Here is a 13,335-nt window from a genome sequence, read left to right on the forward strand (position 1 = left end):
CTGAGGGGACAGTCAGTTCTCGAAGCCTGGGACACTCTTACTCCAGACATTCCAGAGGAAGAAGCAGAGGCACGGGGATAGGTGTGCACAGAGCGAGACGGAGGCACAGACAGAGCGAGCTATACGGGAGAGTGCGGAGGGGCCCCTGGGTGGGCCAGTCAGCTAAGCCTCGGACCCTTCATTTCAGCGCAGGTCTCGATCTCAGGGTCGTGAGTTCAAGCCCCGTGTTGGGCTTCACACTGATAGTAAAGCCTACTTAAAAAATGAGTGGGAAATATCAGAAAGGGAGACAGAACATGAGAGACTCCTAACTCTGGGGAACGAACTAGGGGTGGAAGAGAGGGAGGAGGGAGGGAGGTGGGTGGGGGTTGGGGGTGACTAGGTGATGGGGGCACTGAGGTGGGCACTTGATGGGATGAGCACTGGGTGTTATACTATATGTTGGCAAATTGAACACCAATAAAAAATAAACTAAAAGAAAAAAAAAAAAACAAATCAGGGCAGCCGGGGTGGCTCAGTGGTTTAGCACCACCTTCAGCCCAGGGCGTGACCCCAGGGTCCTGGGATCGAGTCCCTGCATTGGGCTCCCTGCTTGGAGCCTGCTTCTCCCTCTGCCTGCGTCTCTGCCTCTCTCTGTGTCTCCCATGAATGAATAAGTAAATAAAATCTTTTTAAAAAAACAAAGCCCCCCAAAATGAGAGTAGGAATAGAGGTACATTCACATAGAGAGAGGCAAAGACCCAGAAAGGGAAAGAATCTGGCACAAACACAAGCTCAGGAAATAGCCGACTTTGTGAGGTGGATGATTAACTCTGTTTCCCAAGTCTGACAAAGGTGGGGGTGGTTTCTCACCTTTGGTGTCAGGGGGTCGCTGCTTACAGTTCCCTGAAGCTCATGCTGCTTTTGTCTGTGTGTGGGGAGCAGGGGAAGCTGGGGAAGGGGGTAGCATCCTTGCTCTCTCACCTTTTCCTGTTCACCTGTTCACCCGTTACCACCTGTAGGGAGCCCCTGATTCCTGATCTCAGGCATGGCTGTGCTGAGGTGTGCAGGGGGTGGGAGGAATCCAAAGGCAATTAGCCTTATGGGGTCTGCGGTGTAATGAAAACCTGAGAGGTAGGACACAGAAATAGACCGAGATGCGGGACGAGAACAAAATCAGCAGTGGGACGGCTCTGGACATTGTTCTGACCTGGGGAGGTAGGAGGGTGCAGCCATGGGACTAGGAATGTTGGAGGGAGGTGTTGCGGACAGAGGATTGGAGGGGAAGGATGGGGAGGGATGGGAGGCTATGGGCTAGGTAGGGCGAGGTAGGCTGAACCGCGGTGGGGGGGAGCAGTCAAGTGGGAGAGGCAGGGATGGAGACATAAGCTGGGGCAGTGGCGGGAGACGCAACAGTCTTCAAGCATCACTAAAGAGTTGTTGGGGGATCCCAGAAGTGCCCCTGGGGATGTTCTAGACACATGCTTGGGGGGCTGCCAAGGAGAGGTCTCCTGTCCGTGGGGCAGCAGAAGGACCACAAACGGGTCTCTAACCATTGGTAAAGCCCTCAGGTGCGCTTCGAGGCGGGGCTGGTTAAAGTCTCTCTCTCTCTCTTTTTTTTTTTTTTTTAAGATTTTATTTATTTATTCATGGTAGAGACAGAGAGAGAAGCAGAGAGCCAGGCAGAGAGAGAAGCAGGCTCCGTGCAGCGAGCCCGGCGCAGGACTCGATCCCAGGACTCGGGGTCACGCCCTAGGCCAAAGGCAGGCGCCAAACCGCTGTGCCACCCGGGGATCCCGGGTTAAAGTCTCTCTCTCTCTCTTTTTTTTTTTTTCGGTTAAAGTCTCTGGATTCGCGGTCCCGTTGGCTACAGTCTTGATGCACTTTTGGAAGGGCCTTGCCCTCCAGGGCTGGAAGCCAGGGCCTCCGGGCCTTCCTGGGCCTGCGCTCTCTTAGGCTGCCCGGCTTCCGGCCGCGACGTAGCGGATGAACTACAATCCCCAGAGTCACTCAGGCCTCGTGCAGCACGCCTTCCGGGGATGGGAGTGTTTCCGGCGGAAGTGGCCGCGGCCGCGCCAATCGCCTTCGCCAAACAAAGCCGACTACGACTCCCAGTGTCCTCCACGCCCGGGGGCGGGGAAGGGGACCGGAAGCCGGATGGAGAGCGGAACCTGGTGAGGAAGTGGCAGGCGGAGGGCCGGGGGTCCCGGGGGCGGCGTCACGCTTCGGCGCCGCTTGCTGCCTCGCGGGCCTGGCGGCGGCGGAGGGGGCGCCGCGGAGGGGCCTTCCCGGCGGGCGAGCCACGGCGTGGGCAGCCCCGCCCCGGTGCCCCGCGTCGCGCTCCGGCCCTGCGCGCTGGCGACGCCCCCCGCACGGACCTCGTGTCGGCGTTCAAGGCTCCGGGCCTCGCGCGCCGCGCCGGGGCTTCAGGCTCCTCCGGTTCCCGCCGGGGCCCCGTGTGCCTGGCCTGTGCCGTTCGTCCTGGGCTTCTCGCCCGTCCGGAGGCGCCTGCGGTGCCGACCATGGAACAGACCCGTTGAAAAAAACAAAAAACCAGACCAGGTAACAGTTGGTTGTAGGTGGACGGAACTTGTGATTTTCGTTCTATAGAGAGCAGAGGTAAGGGCTTGGCGGGAGAGGAAGGCTGAGATGAAAGCAGGATTAGAAGTGGATTCAGGGGGATCCCTGGGTGGCGCAGCGGTTTGGCGCCTGCCTTTGGCCCAGGGCGCGACCCTGGAGACCCGGGATCGAATCCCACGTCGGGCTCCCCGTGTGGAGCCTGCTTCTCCCTCTGCCTGTGTCTCTGCCTCTCTGTGTGTGTGACTATCATAAATAAATAAAAATTTAAAAAAAATGGATTCAGGGGCCGCCCGGACTGCATCTCTCGCTCTCAGGGGGGCCCTGGAACCCGAGCCCCACAACAGCCTTGCCGTCTGCAGCACAGGTCGCTAAAGGTCAAAGGTGGGCTCAGCCTAGGACGAGAGCAATGCCGGGGCTGGGGCAGCCCAGGCACCGACCTTGGCACTCGCCGGGTGAGGCAGAGCAGCCAAGACCTGGGAGTCCTCCAGGCCCCTTCTCGGCCCTTGCGGGAGCCCCGGCGGCTCTGGTTTGCCATCTGGACAGAGCAGCAGACTTCGCAGATCAGCCCCGAGAAGGCTTTCCTAAGACCGGCCCTGACGTTTTTTTTCTCTCCCACTTCCCCTAGGTTGGGATCCGAGAATGGGTTGATGGCTCAAGCTCTTCCGTGCACACGAGGGTCCCACCTGGGAGAAGATCCCGGCCCTAGGGGAGGCCCAGACACGATGGAGATCCACCCAGAGCCCGGACGACCAGACGACCAGAGTGCCAAGTGGGCAGCTGAGCCTTGAGTGAGCTCGGGCTCTAGAGGCGCAGAGGAGTGCGTCAGGAAGGACTCCTTGGCAGAAGGTACTGTTTGTTTTATTTTTTTTATGATTTTATTTATTTATTTAAAGATTTTACTTATTTGTTTATTTATGAGAGACACACAGAGAGAGGCAGAGACACAAGCAGAGGGAGAAGGAGGCTCCACGCAGGGAGCCTGATGCAGGACTCGATCCCAGGACCCCGGGGTCACGCCCTAGGCTGAAGGCAGACGCTCAACCGCTGAGCCACCCAGGCGCCTTGGTAGAAGGTGGTGGTTTTATTTATTTTATTTTTTAAATTTTTATTTATTTATGATAGTCATCACAGAGAGAGACAGAGGCAGAGACACAGGCAGAGGGAGAAGCAGGCTCCATGCACCGGGAGCCCGACGTGGGATTCGATCCCGGGTCTCCAGGGTTGCGCCCTGGGCCAAAGGCAGGCGCTAAACCGCTACGCCACCCAGGCATCCCTAGAAGGTGGTTTTAAACAGGACTGGAAAAAGTAGGATGGACAGAGTGAGCAGGTGTTTGTTGGCTCCCTAATAAAAGGTACGACCTTGAAGATACAAAGGGAAGTTGAACAGGCTTCTGATCTGTCAAGTCGAGGCAGGGAGGCAAGGTGTGAATCGAGGAAGGTGACGCGCGGTGGTGTTCAGCCTGCATCAACCATGAGGATCACCTGAGGTCTCACAGCAGACCCACTCACGCGTGCGGTGGGGCTGGGACGCCGTGGCACATGCCACCGTGTCCTAAGGGGGAAGGCGTTCCCCGTGGGATCATTGGAGCCGCGTCTCCAAGGGTGGGCATGGCTTGGGTGTACGGAGAGGCGGGGGAGTCACAGTCCCGGTTGACTCCAGGAATGTGTTTGGTTGGGTTTGAAGAAATGGCAGGTGCCAGGTTTGGGGACTTGGAGTAGGAAAGGCATTTTGAAAGCGTGAGTGGAATGCTCAGGCTGGAACACTGGGTTTGGCCGGGAGTTGTGAGGAGGAGGACTGGAAGGCATGGTCTGCGTAGACGATACAGCGTGCTGGAGTGCTCCCTCTGCCTCCTCCCCCCTCTTCTCTCTCCTGCTTCTCTACTCCCCCCAACCCCCACTTGCATGTGACATCTCATTCAATCCCTCACGTTACTATTATTGAGTGGATATTATTATTTAAAGATTTTATTTATTCACGAGAGACAGAGGCAGAGACACAGGCAGAGGGAGAAGCAGGCTCCACACGGGGAGTCCGATGCGGGACTCGATCCCGAGTCTCCAGGATCAGGCCCTGGGCTGAAGGCGGCGCTAAACTGCTGAGCCAGCCCCCAGCCTGGGCTGCCCTTGAGTGGATATATTCCTAGTATTTAGATGAGAAAACCTGAGGCTCTGGCCACGGTTACATAGCTTGTAAGGGGCTGTCCTAAGTCCGGTAATCATCCTGCTGGCTGCTGAGAACTCTTGCATGTGGGCAAGAAGCTGGGCTGGGCCTGAGGGGGTTGTTGGAAGAGCAGGGCGGCTGACTGAACCGCCTCGGGCAGGATGAGGAGAGTGGTTAAGAGCCTAGCCTCGAGTTGGGTAGTTTGGGTTCAAATCCCAGCTTCATTACTTGCTAACTGCGTGACCCTGGGCAAGTTGCTTGATCTTTCTAAGCCTCAGTCTTCTCACCTGTAACATGGGAGCAATAATCCTTGCCTCATGGGGTTGTTACGAGGATCAATGAGGTGTAGCTGGCACAGAGCAGTTGCTCACCACCTGGAAGCAATGGTAATTAGCCTTCTGTAATTAGTCTCTGGGCTCTGGCTGTGCACCTGCATCTCATTCTTCAGCACATTGGTTTCCAGGACACAGCCCGTCCTGGCCGAGCTTGTTTCATTAAGGATGACATTAGAGTGCTGAGAGTTTGCCACCAGTAAATGTGTATTGAAAACCTCCCATGTGCTTGCCATGGCCTTGGAACTAGTGACTTAACGCCTGATGGAAAGGAGGTTTGGAGTGGGGGCTGGTCGGCCGTTCTCACCAGGTGACATAAAAGGAGGAGGGACACTTGAGGAAGCACGAAGTGGAAGTGCCCTTCACTAGCGAGAACTGAGATGAGCGCAGCCCAACCTAGAGGGTGGAGGGTGACTGATGGTCTCCTCTGAGCCCAGGAGAGGGTAGCCCTGGCCAGCCTGGATCCCTCTCACTCTACAGCTGAGGGCTGATGGAGCCTCTGTCCATCTCTTTTCCAGGTGACAGTCACGTGGCTGTGCCCTAGGCTTATCCAGTGGGGCCCTTCCATGAACCTGCAGGTGCCCTGATGGAGCCCCAGCCTTGCCTTCGAAGCTTGGCAGAGGGCTTCCTGGCGGAGGAGCTGCGGCTCAATAATGAACTGAGCCAACTGCAGTTCTCAGAGCCTGTGGGCATCATCTACAATCCTTTGGAGTATGCGTGGGAGCCACACCACAGCTACGTGACCCGCTACTGCCGGGGCCCCAAGGAAGTGCTCTTCCTGGGCATGAACCCCGGGCCCTTTGGCATGGCTCAGACTGGGGTAAAGGGCTTGGCTTCCCCTGGGGGGTGGAGTGGGAGGCTCCCGGGTGGGTGTGGGCTGTGTGCTGCGGGGAGGAGCATGTGCACGCCTGTGGACATGTTTGGGTACCGGCCCCCTGGTCCCCCCCCCCCCCCCCCCCATACACATGCTGGCTCCTGCGGTCGCAGACACTCTCCTGGCCTTGCCGCCCATAGCTAACCGAGCACATTAACGGTAGTTCCGTTTCCCCTGTGAGCTGTTCTCTAATTGCCTCTGCGAGCTCCTCCTTCCGCCAGCCCCATCCTTACCTTGCCTTGCCGGATCTGCTCTGCCTAGAGTGTGGTTGGGGTCGGGAGAGGGACCAGGAGTACTGGGTCCTCAGGGGGCTGGTTGACAGGCGAGGCCTTCAGCCCACCCGCTTCTGTTTCTTAGCTGAGGAGGGGTTCAAAACAGCGGGCTCTGAGGCCTGCCTGCTTCTCTTTCAGATGGCAGGATGAGTGAATGCCCTCAGTGGGGATGCTGGGCCATGGGGGAGGGGGAGAGGCTTCAGGGCAGGAGGCTCAATCGCTTTTATTGACCCCAACTGGGGGATGAAAGGTGATCAATGATGATCGATGGAAGTGACGGCCTGAGGCTCGGGGCTGAGAGGGCACCCAGAGAGCAGTGGTCAGTCCTGTCCTTGTGGCTCCCCTAACCCCGGCTGTCTGTCCCCAGTACTACGCATCACAGCCTGTGTAGGGCTGGATATTCCCATGTACCCTCTGTACTTGGTCCCAAAGGCAAATGGGGGTAGAAGCAGCAAATAGATCCTCTGCACCACAGTCCACAATGAAAAATTGGAGAAAGATGGGCAGGATCAAACCAGAGGGCCAGAATCTTTGTCTCAGGCCTTTGGGTGAAGGGGTTGGGGGTGAGGTGTCCAGGCTGGATCTTCACAGAGGGTATAGAGGGCTCAGCGGGTCCAGAACGCAGGCGACACGTCTCCAGACTGAAACCCTCCTGTCTCTCCTTCCCGGCAGGTGCCCTTCGGGGAAGTGAACGTAGTCCGGGACTGGTTGGGCATTGGGGGGACTGTGTCGACCCCGGCCCAAGAGCACCCGAAGCGCCCAGTGCTGGGACTGGAGTGCCCTCAGTCAGAGGTGAGCGGTGCCCGGTTCTGGGGCTTTTTCCAGAACCTCTGTGGACAGCCCGAGGTCTTCTTCCGTCACTGTTTTGTCCACAATCTATGTCCTCTGCTCTTCTTGGACCCCAACGGGCGCAACCTCACCCCGGCCGAGCTGCCGGCCAAGCAGCGAGAGCAGCTTCTTAGGGTCTGTGACGCGGCGCTCTTTCGGCAGGTGCAGCTGCTGGAGGTGCGGCTGGTGGTGGGCGTGGGGCGGCTGGCGGAGCAGCGGGCGCGGAGGGCGCTGGCCGGCCTGCTGCCCGAGGTCAGGGTGGAGTGGCTCCTGCACCCCTCCCCCCGGAGCCCGCAGGCCAACAGGGGCTGGGAGGCAGCAGCCAAGGACAGACTGAGCGAGCTGGGGCTGCTGCCGCTGCTCACGAGGTGAGGGCCCCTGCGGCCCCACGTCACCCGGGAGCCGGCAGAGGACCGCAGGCCCCGGGCCGGAGCAGCCAGGCCCCTGGGCTCCCCGCTTGCTGGGACCTGCCGCCGCAGGTTTGACACTACTGCTTGCTCCCCCTTCCTTTGAGCATTGTTGCCTCTGGTCCTGTGGTAAGAGCGGCACGGGACTTGGCATCTGCTCCCCTCACCGGTTCCTCGGGCGCCTCTGGTCGGTGACGGTGGCCTGAACAGTGACCTGTGGAGCTGTCTCTGCTGTGATGGAGATCCTGCCAGGACCCCCACCCGTCCTCACAGAAGAGCCTCCTTCAAGCTGAGCCTTTTCCTCCGAGGGGCCGGAACAAAGCGAAAGACACGGATGCGAAGAGCGAACTTCTTACGGGAGACTGAGGCTGGATCAGAGGAAGAATTCAGCGTGGCGGGAGCCACGGGGTGGGCGGGCGGACACGGACCAGAAGACCTGGATTTTCATCTCGGCTTTGAGACTTTATAACTTTGGACAAACTGAGGAACCTCTCCAAGCTCTCAGGATCCTCATCTGTAAGACGGGGATCCCTGCTCCGTGGCGTTGGTGGGGATTAAGTGAGAAAACACTTGGAAGTGCCTTGGCGCTGTGCCTGGTGGGTGGGTGCTGCTTACACCTCTTGCTTTCTTGCCCCTTGGTGGGGGCATCACTACACTGCACTACAGAGGGCGCCCCCCCCCCCCCCCCCAAGCCCTTGCTGGGTGAGGGGCAGATCCTCCCTCTGCCAGGGGTGGACCAATAACTGTGAAAAACCCAGCCTCTGGTTTTTCAGCCCAAGCATTAAAAACTCCTCAACCTGGGCAGCTGGGTGGCTTGGTTCAGCGGCTGCCTTTAGCTCAGGTCGTGATCTTGGGCTCCCCACTCAATGGGGAGCCTGCTTCTCCTTCCTTTGCCCCTCTCTCTGCGCGCTCTCTCTCACTCTCTCTCTTTCTCTCTCTCTCTCGCATAAATAAATAAAATCTTTAAAAGAAAAAACCCAGTTCCTAAACCCTTTTGTGTTGTCCTTTTCCCCCCTCCTGCATGTCTGGGATGGAAGTGGTAGTTTAGTTTTTCCCTTCTCTTACCTCTACACTGTGTGCAAAGAGTTCCCCTGGGTATCTGGGGAGATGACGTAAACAGGCCTCTGATTGTTTTACCAGAGCCTAAGGGGCTCCGTGGGTCTGTCTGCTACTGGGGCCCTGTGGGGAGCAGGTGATGGGTGGATGGAGCATGCGGTCTCCACCTAACTCATTTCTTAGGTCTGCCGGATGACTGGTTGGCGTGCCCTAAAACGGGGCTGGGAAGGTGAAGCAAACTGGTAATGGAGTGGGTCTTGGGACCCTCGTAATGAGGAACACATGGTTGGACTCCAGCTCCCGAGACAGGTCATCTTCAGCTTTCAGAATTCATAAGACTTTTAGTATAGGGGCGCCTGGCTGGCTCAGAGGAGCACGAGACTGTAGATCTTGGGGTTTTGAGCTGGAGCCCCATGTTGGGTGTAGAAAAATATAAAAAGACTTTTCTTAGTGTAAGTGTCCCCCATTTGTATAATAAAGGACTTGACTGGCTTTTGTCCTTGGTTCTTGGGAGGGAGTCTCTAAACTCTTGGAATTTCCCAAGTGATAGGAGTGTCTTTGTCGTTCACGGCAGGGGTGGGGGCCAGACCACACACCTGAGTGTGCTGACATTGGCTCTGGATGAGGACTAGGACGACGCCAGAAGAGGCCATTTGATGAGTGGGTTGGGGCTCTGAGCCAGGTGGTATCAGCCTGAAGTGGGTGGGGTGGGGGAGGCAGGAGATTGAATTCCCCCATGTGGTCAGTGGTTTCAGTTGATAATATGCAATGAGAAACCCTAATGAAAATTGGACACGCAGCCAGCCAGCGTGCATCTGTTGGGGCAGCCCGGGGGCTCAGCGGTTTAGCACCACCTTCGGCCTGGGGCGTGATCCTGGAGTCCCGGGATCGAGTCCCACGTGGGGCTCCCTGCATGGAGCCTGCTTCTCCCTCTGCCCGTGTCTCTGCCTCTCTCTGTGTCTCTTATGAATAAATAAAATCTTAATAAAAAAAAAGACTCGCTTCAGTGAGCCTGTCGAACACGGACACAATGGCTGCAACAGCAGGGTGCTGTGTCCTTCCGGGACGATACTAGAAGCTGGGTTTGGAGCCCCTGCCCCTCGTGTGTCTCGCTGGTCCTGGTTTGCATCCTGTGTGATGAGGCTGTGGTTCTAAGCGCGGAGTTCTGGGAGTCATTCTAGTGAATTGCTGAACCTGAAGCGGTCATGGGAACCCCTGAATTCATAGCCAGTTGGAAGCACAGGTGGCCTGGGGACCCCTGAACTTGTAGCTGGCATCTGAAGTGGGAGCAGCCCTGTTGGGGACTGTGCCCTTAAACCTGCTTGGCAACTTTGCACCCCCACATGCCTTAGACCTCTTTCCTCCTGCTGCAGGGCTGTGGTGCTGAGCAGTCACCGCCCGGTGCCCGGGGCACTAGGTTACACACCGAAGTAAGTGCACAGAGATAAAAGCCGTCCTCCCCCCTGCGTTTAGCTGAGGTAGAGAAAGCTCCCCGGAGGAGGTGGCACTGCAGGTGGCCGTAGACACCAGGAGCTTTGGAGAGCATCGTTATGGTCAAGGGGTGGCAAGTAGATTAGCACTGACTGCCCAGTTGGGAGAAAAAGCCAGGAGGTACGCTGGAGCCATCTTGCGAAGGATCTTAAATGCTAGACTCATCCTCGAGAATCTGAAGTCCAGTGGGGAAAGTGAGATGCACAGAACACACGCGTTTAAAACACCCAGCGATGGGACGCCTGGGTGGCTCAGTGGTTGAGCGCCTGCCTTTGGCTCAGGGCGTGATCCTGGAGACCCGGGATGGAGTCCCACGTCGGGCTCCCTGCATGGAGCCTGCTTCTCCCTCTGCCTGTGTCTCTGCCTCTCTCTCTCTCTGTGTCTCTCATGAATAAATAAATAAAATACTTAAAAAAAAAACACCCAGCGATGAACAAGTCGAAATGACAGGTGTTGGCGAGGATGCAGAGAAAGGGGAACCTCCTCCACTGTTGGTGGAATGCAGGCCGGTGCAGCCACTGTGGAAAACAGTGCAGGGGTTCCTCAGTTGACCCTAGAGCTGCCTACGACCCAGCAATTGCCCTGCTGGGCATTCATCCCAAAGATACAGATGTGATCCGAAGGGGCGCCTGCACCCCAATGTGTAGCAGCAATGTCCCCAGTAGCCAAGCTGTGGAAAGAGCCCACATGTCCATCAACACGTGAGTGGCTAGAGATGTGGTCTATACATACATGTACAATGGAGTAGTACTCAGCCATAAAAAGTGGAATCTTGCCATTTGCAATGACATGGATGGAACTAAAGTGTCGTGTTAAGTGTCGAAATAAATCAAAGACAATTATCTTACGATCTCACTCGTGGAATTTAAGAAACAAAACAGGATCATAAGGGAAGAGAGGAAAAAGTAAAACAAGATGAAATCAGAGAGACAAACCATGAAAAACTCACAGGAGACCAACAGGGTCGCTGCGGGGGAGGTGGTGGGGGGCACTAAGGAGGGCACGTGATGGAATGAGCACTGGGTGTTATATGAGCCTGATGAGTCACTGACCTCTACTTCTGAAACCAACATTACATTAGATATTAGTGAATTTAAATAAAAATAAATAGTGGAGGGGTAGGGCAGAGACCTTTTTTTTTAAGATTATTTATTTATTCATGAGAGACACAGAGGCAGAGACACAAGCAGAGAGAGAAGCAGGCTCCATGCAGGCAGCCCGACGTGGGACTCGATCTCGGGACCTGAGGATCACACCCCGGGCTCAGGGCAGAAGCTCAACTGCCAAGTCACCTGGGCGTCCCTCTTTTTTTTTTTTTTTTTTTTTTTTGAGAACTTTGTTTTTATGTAAACTAGTTGACTTAAAAAAAATCAATTGATCTTAAAAATAAATAAATGAAACACAGATCAACAGATGGGCATGAAGGGTCAGGCCCTGTAGAAGGCAGAGTGGGTGCAACGGGGTCAAGGAGGGAACGGGAGGCAATTACAGGGCAGGTGACCTGGTGGGACAGTATGGTCTAGGTGAAACCCTAGGACTGGGGGTGAGAGTGGCGAGATGGGGTAGGGCCGGGCCTAGGGGCACTGGAACGGTAGTGACCGGGACGGTGGTTTGAGGACTTAGATGCCAGCAGAGCCACTGCTTCTAGTAGAGCTGTTGTCCTTAATTCTTGGGGCACGTCTTGCCAGCAAGAGGCTGCTGAGGGTGCTGCGCCTGCCTTTTCCTAAGGGCACCGTGTTAGTCTGCCGTAGCAAAATACCACAGACTGGGGAGCTTAACCAACACATTTATTTTTATTTATTTATTTATAGATTTTATTTATTTATTCATGAGAGACACACACAGAGAGAGAGGCAGAGACACAGGCAGAGGGAGAAGCAGGCTCCACTCAGGGAGCCTGACAACGTGGACTCGATCCAAGGACTCCGGGATCACGTCCTGGGCGGAAGGCGGCGCCAAACCGCTGGGCCACCTGGGCTGCCCCAAGCAACGCATTTATCATCTCGGGTTCTTGAGGTTGGGAGTCCCCGATGCAGATGTCAGTAGGTGCAGTTTCTCCTGAGGCCTCTCTCCTTGGCTTGGGGACAGCTGCCCTCCCACCGTGTCCTCCCATGGCCTTTCTCTGTCGCTCCTCTTACAAGGACACCAGTCATTTTGGATTAGGGTTCCACCCCTATGACCTCATTTAACCTCAATTACCTCTTTAAAGGCCACGTTGGGGGGTAGGGTTTTGACATATGAATTTGGGGGATTGGGAGACACAATTTGGCTCATAACAGGCATCTCATGCCACTGTTTTCCTGTCCCCACCAATGTGGGCCTCTAACAAAACAGGGTCCTCAGGAGGGCCCTTCCTCCAGTCTGGGGGCAGAGTGCTGGCCACCTGCGGGCCGCCGCTCGGCCCCGTCCGTTCTAGAGCAGGTTTTCAGGGCAAATGAGAGTCTTCAGGGAGGGGAAGCTCACAGTTTTCTACTGGGCTGAGGGAGATGGAGACTTGAACTGCTACAGAACAATACTGTGAGAAGTATTTTAAAGCCACAGTGAAGTCACTTGGGATCACCTAGAATTTTGCGGTCTGAAATAGGAGCCACTAGCCACGGGGGGCTGCTTAAGTCCATGGGGTGCCTGGGTGGCTCATTCGGTTAAGCTTCTGACTTCTGCTCTGGTCGTGATCCCGGGGTCCTGGGAAGGAGCCCCGCATCTGTCTGGGCTCCCCACTCGGGGCGGAGAGTCTTCTTCTCCCTCTGCCCCTCACGCCCCCCGTGTGTGTGTGTGTGTGTGTGTGTGTGCGCGCGCGCGCTCTCTCTCTCTCTCTCTCTCAAATAAATAAAATCTTTTAAAAATTTAAGTTAATTTTTGGGCAGCCCTGGTAGTCCAGCGGTTTAGTGCCACCTTCAGCCCAGGGTGTGATCGGGTCCCGCGTTGGGCTCCCTGCGTGGAGCCTGCTTCTCCCTCTGCCTGAGTCTCTGCCTCTCTCTGTCTCTCTGTCATGAGTAAATAAATAAAATCTTTAAAAAAATTTAAGTTAATTTTGAAGTAAAATTAGAAATTCAATTCCTCAGCCTCTAGCCATCAAGTGCTTGATAGCCACACATACACCACAGATAGGGAACATCGCATCATTGCAGAAGGGCCTATTGGATAGCGCTGATCAGCAGATCAGTAGCTGACGACCCTGCCTGTGAATCAGGATTCACTCGTGGAGGTTTTAAAAAAGGCACGTGTCTGAGCTCCACTTGAAGAGCCTTTGATTTGGGAGGTCTGCAGGGCCGCCTGGTACCTATTTTTCTCTCTGTGCTACAGATGTGCCGCCAAGGTTACAAGGCAGGATTGCACTGGGTGCCTTGAAGGCAAG

The 13,335-nt window shown here is 55.9% G+C and overlaps 1 protein-coding gene across 1 annotated transcript; it reads left to right on the forward strand.

Moving 5' to 3' along the window:
* The first annotated feature begins 2,127 nt into the window (after positions 1–2,127).
* SMUG1 (single-strand-selective monofunctional uracil-DNA glycosylase 1) lies at positions 2,128–8,413 on the forward strand. The gene is made up of 4 exons (XM_025987736.2): positions 2,128–2,541; positions 3,185–3,405; positions 5,571–5,872; positions 6,871–8,413. Exons 3-4 carry the CDS (start codon positions 5,639–5,641, stop codon positions 7,396–7,398), a joined length of 762 nt encoding a protein of 253 aa, XP_025843521.1. The 5' UTR covers positions 2,128–2,541; positions 3,185–3,405; positions 5,571–5,638; the 3' UTR covers positions 7,399–8,413.
* Positions 8,414–13,335: the final 4,922 nt, after the last annotated feature.

Source organism: Vulpes vulpes, chromosome 8, assembly GCF_048418805.1.
Source record: "Vulpes vulpes isolate BD-2025 chromosome 8, VulVul3, whole genome shotgun sequence".
In the NCBI taxonomy this organism is placed as follows: Eukaryota; Metazoa; Chordata; class Mammalia; order Carnivora; family Canidae; genus Vulpes; species Vulpes vulpes.

Bases quoted from the DNA above. Each gene is read 5' to 3' on its own strand.
- SMUG1 (XM_025987736.2), top strand. From the start codon at position 5,639: ATGGAGCCCCAGCCTTGCCTTCGAAGCTTGGCAGAGGGCTTCCTGGCG. The intron at 5,873-6,870 runs GTAAAGGGCTTG...CCTTCCCGGCAG, and splicing joins TTGGCATGGCTCAGACTGGG to GTGCCCTTCGGGGAAGTGAA.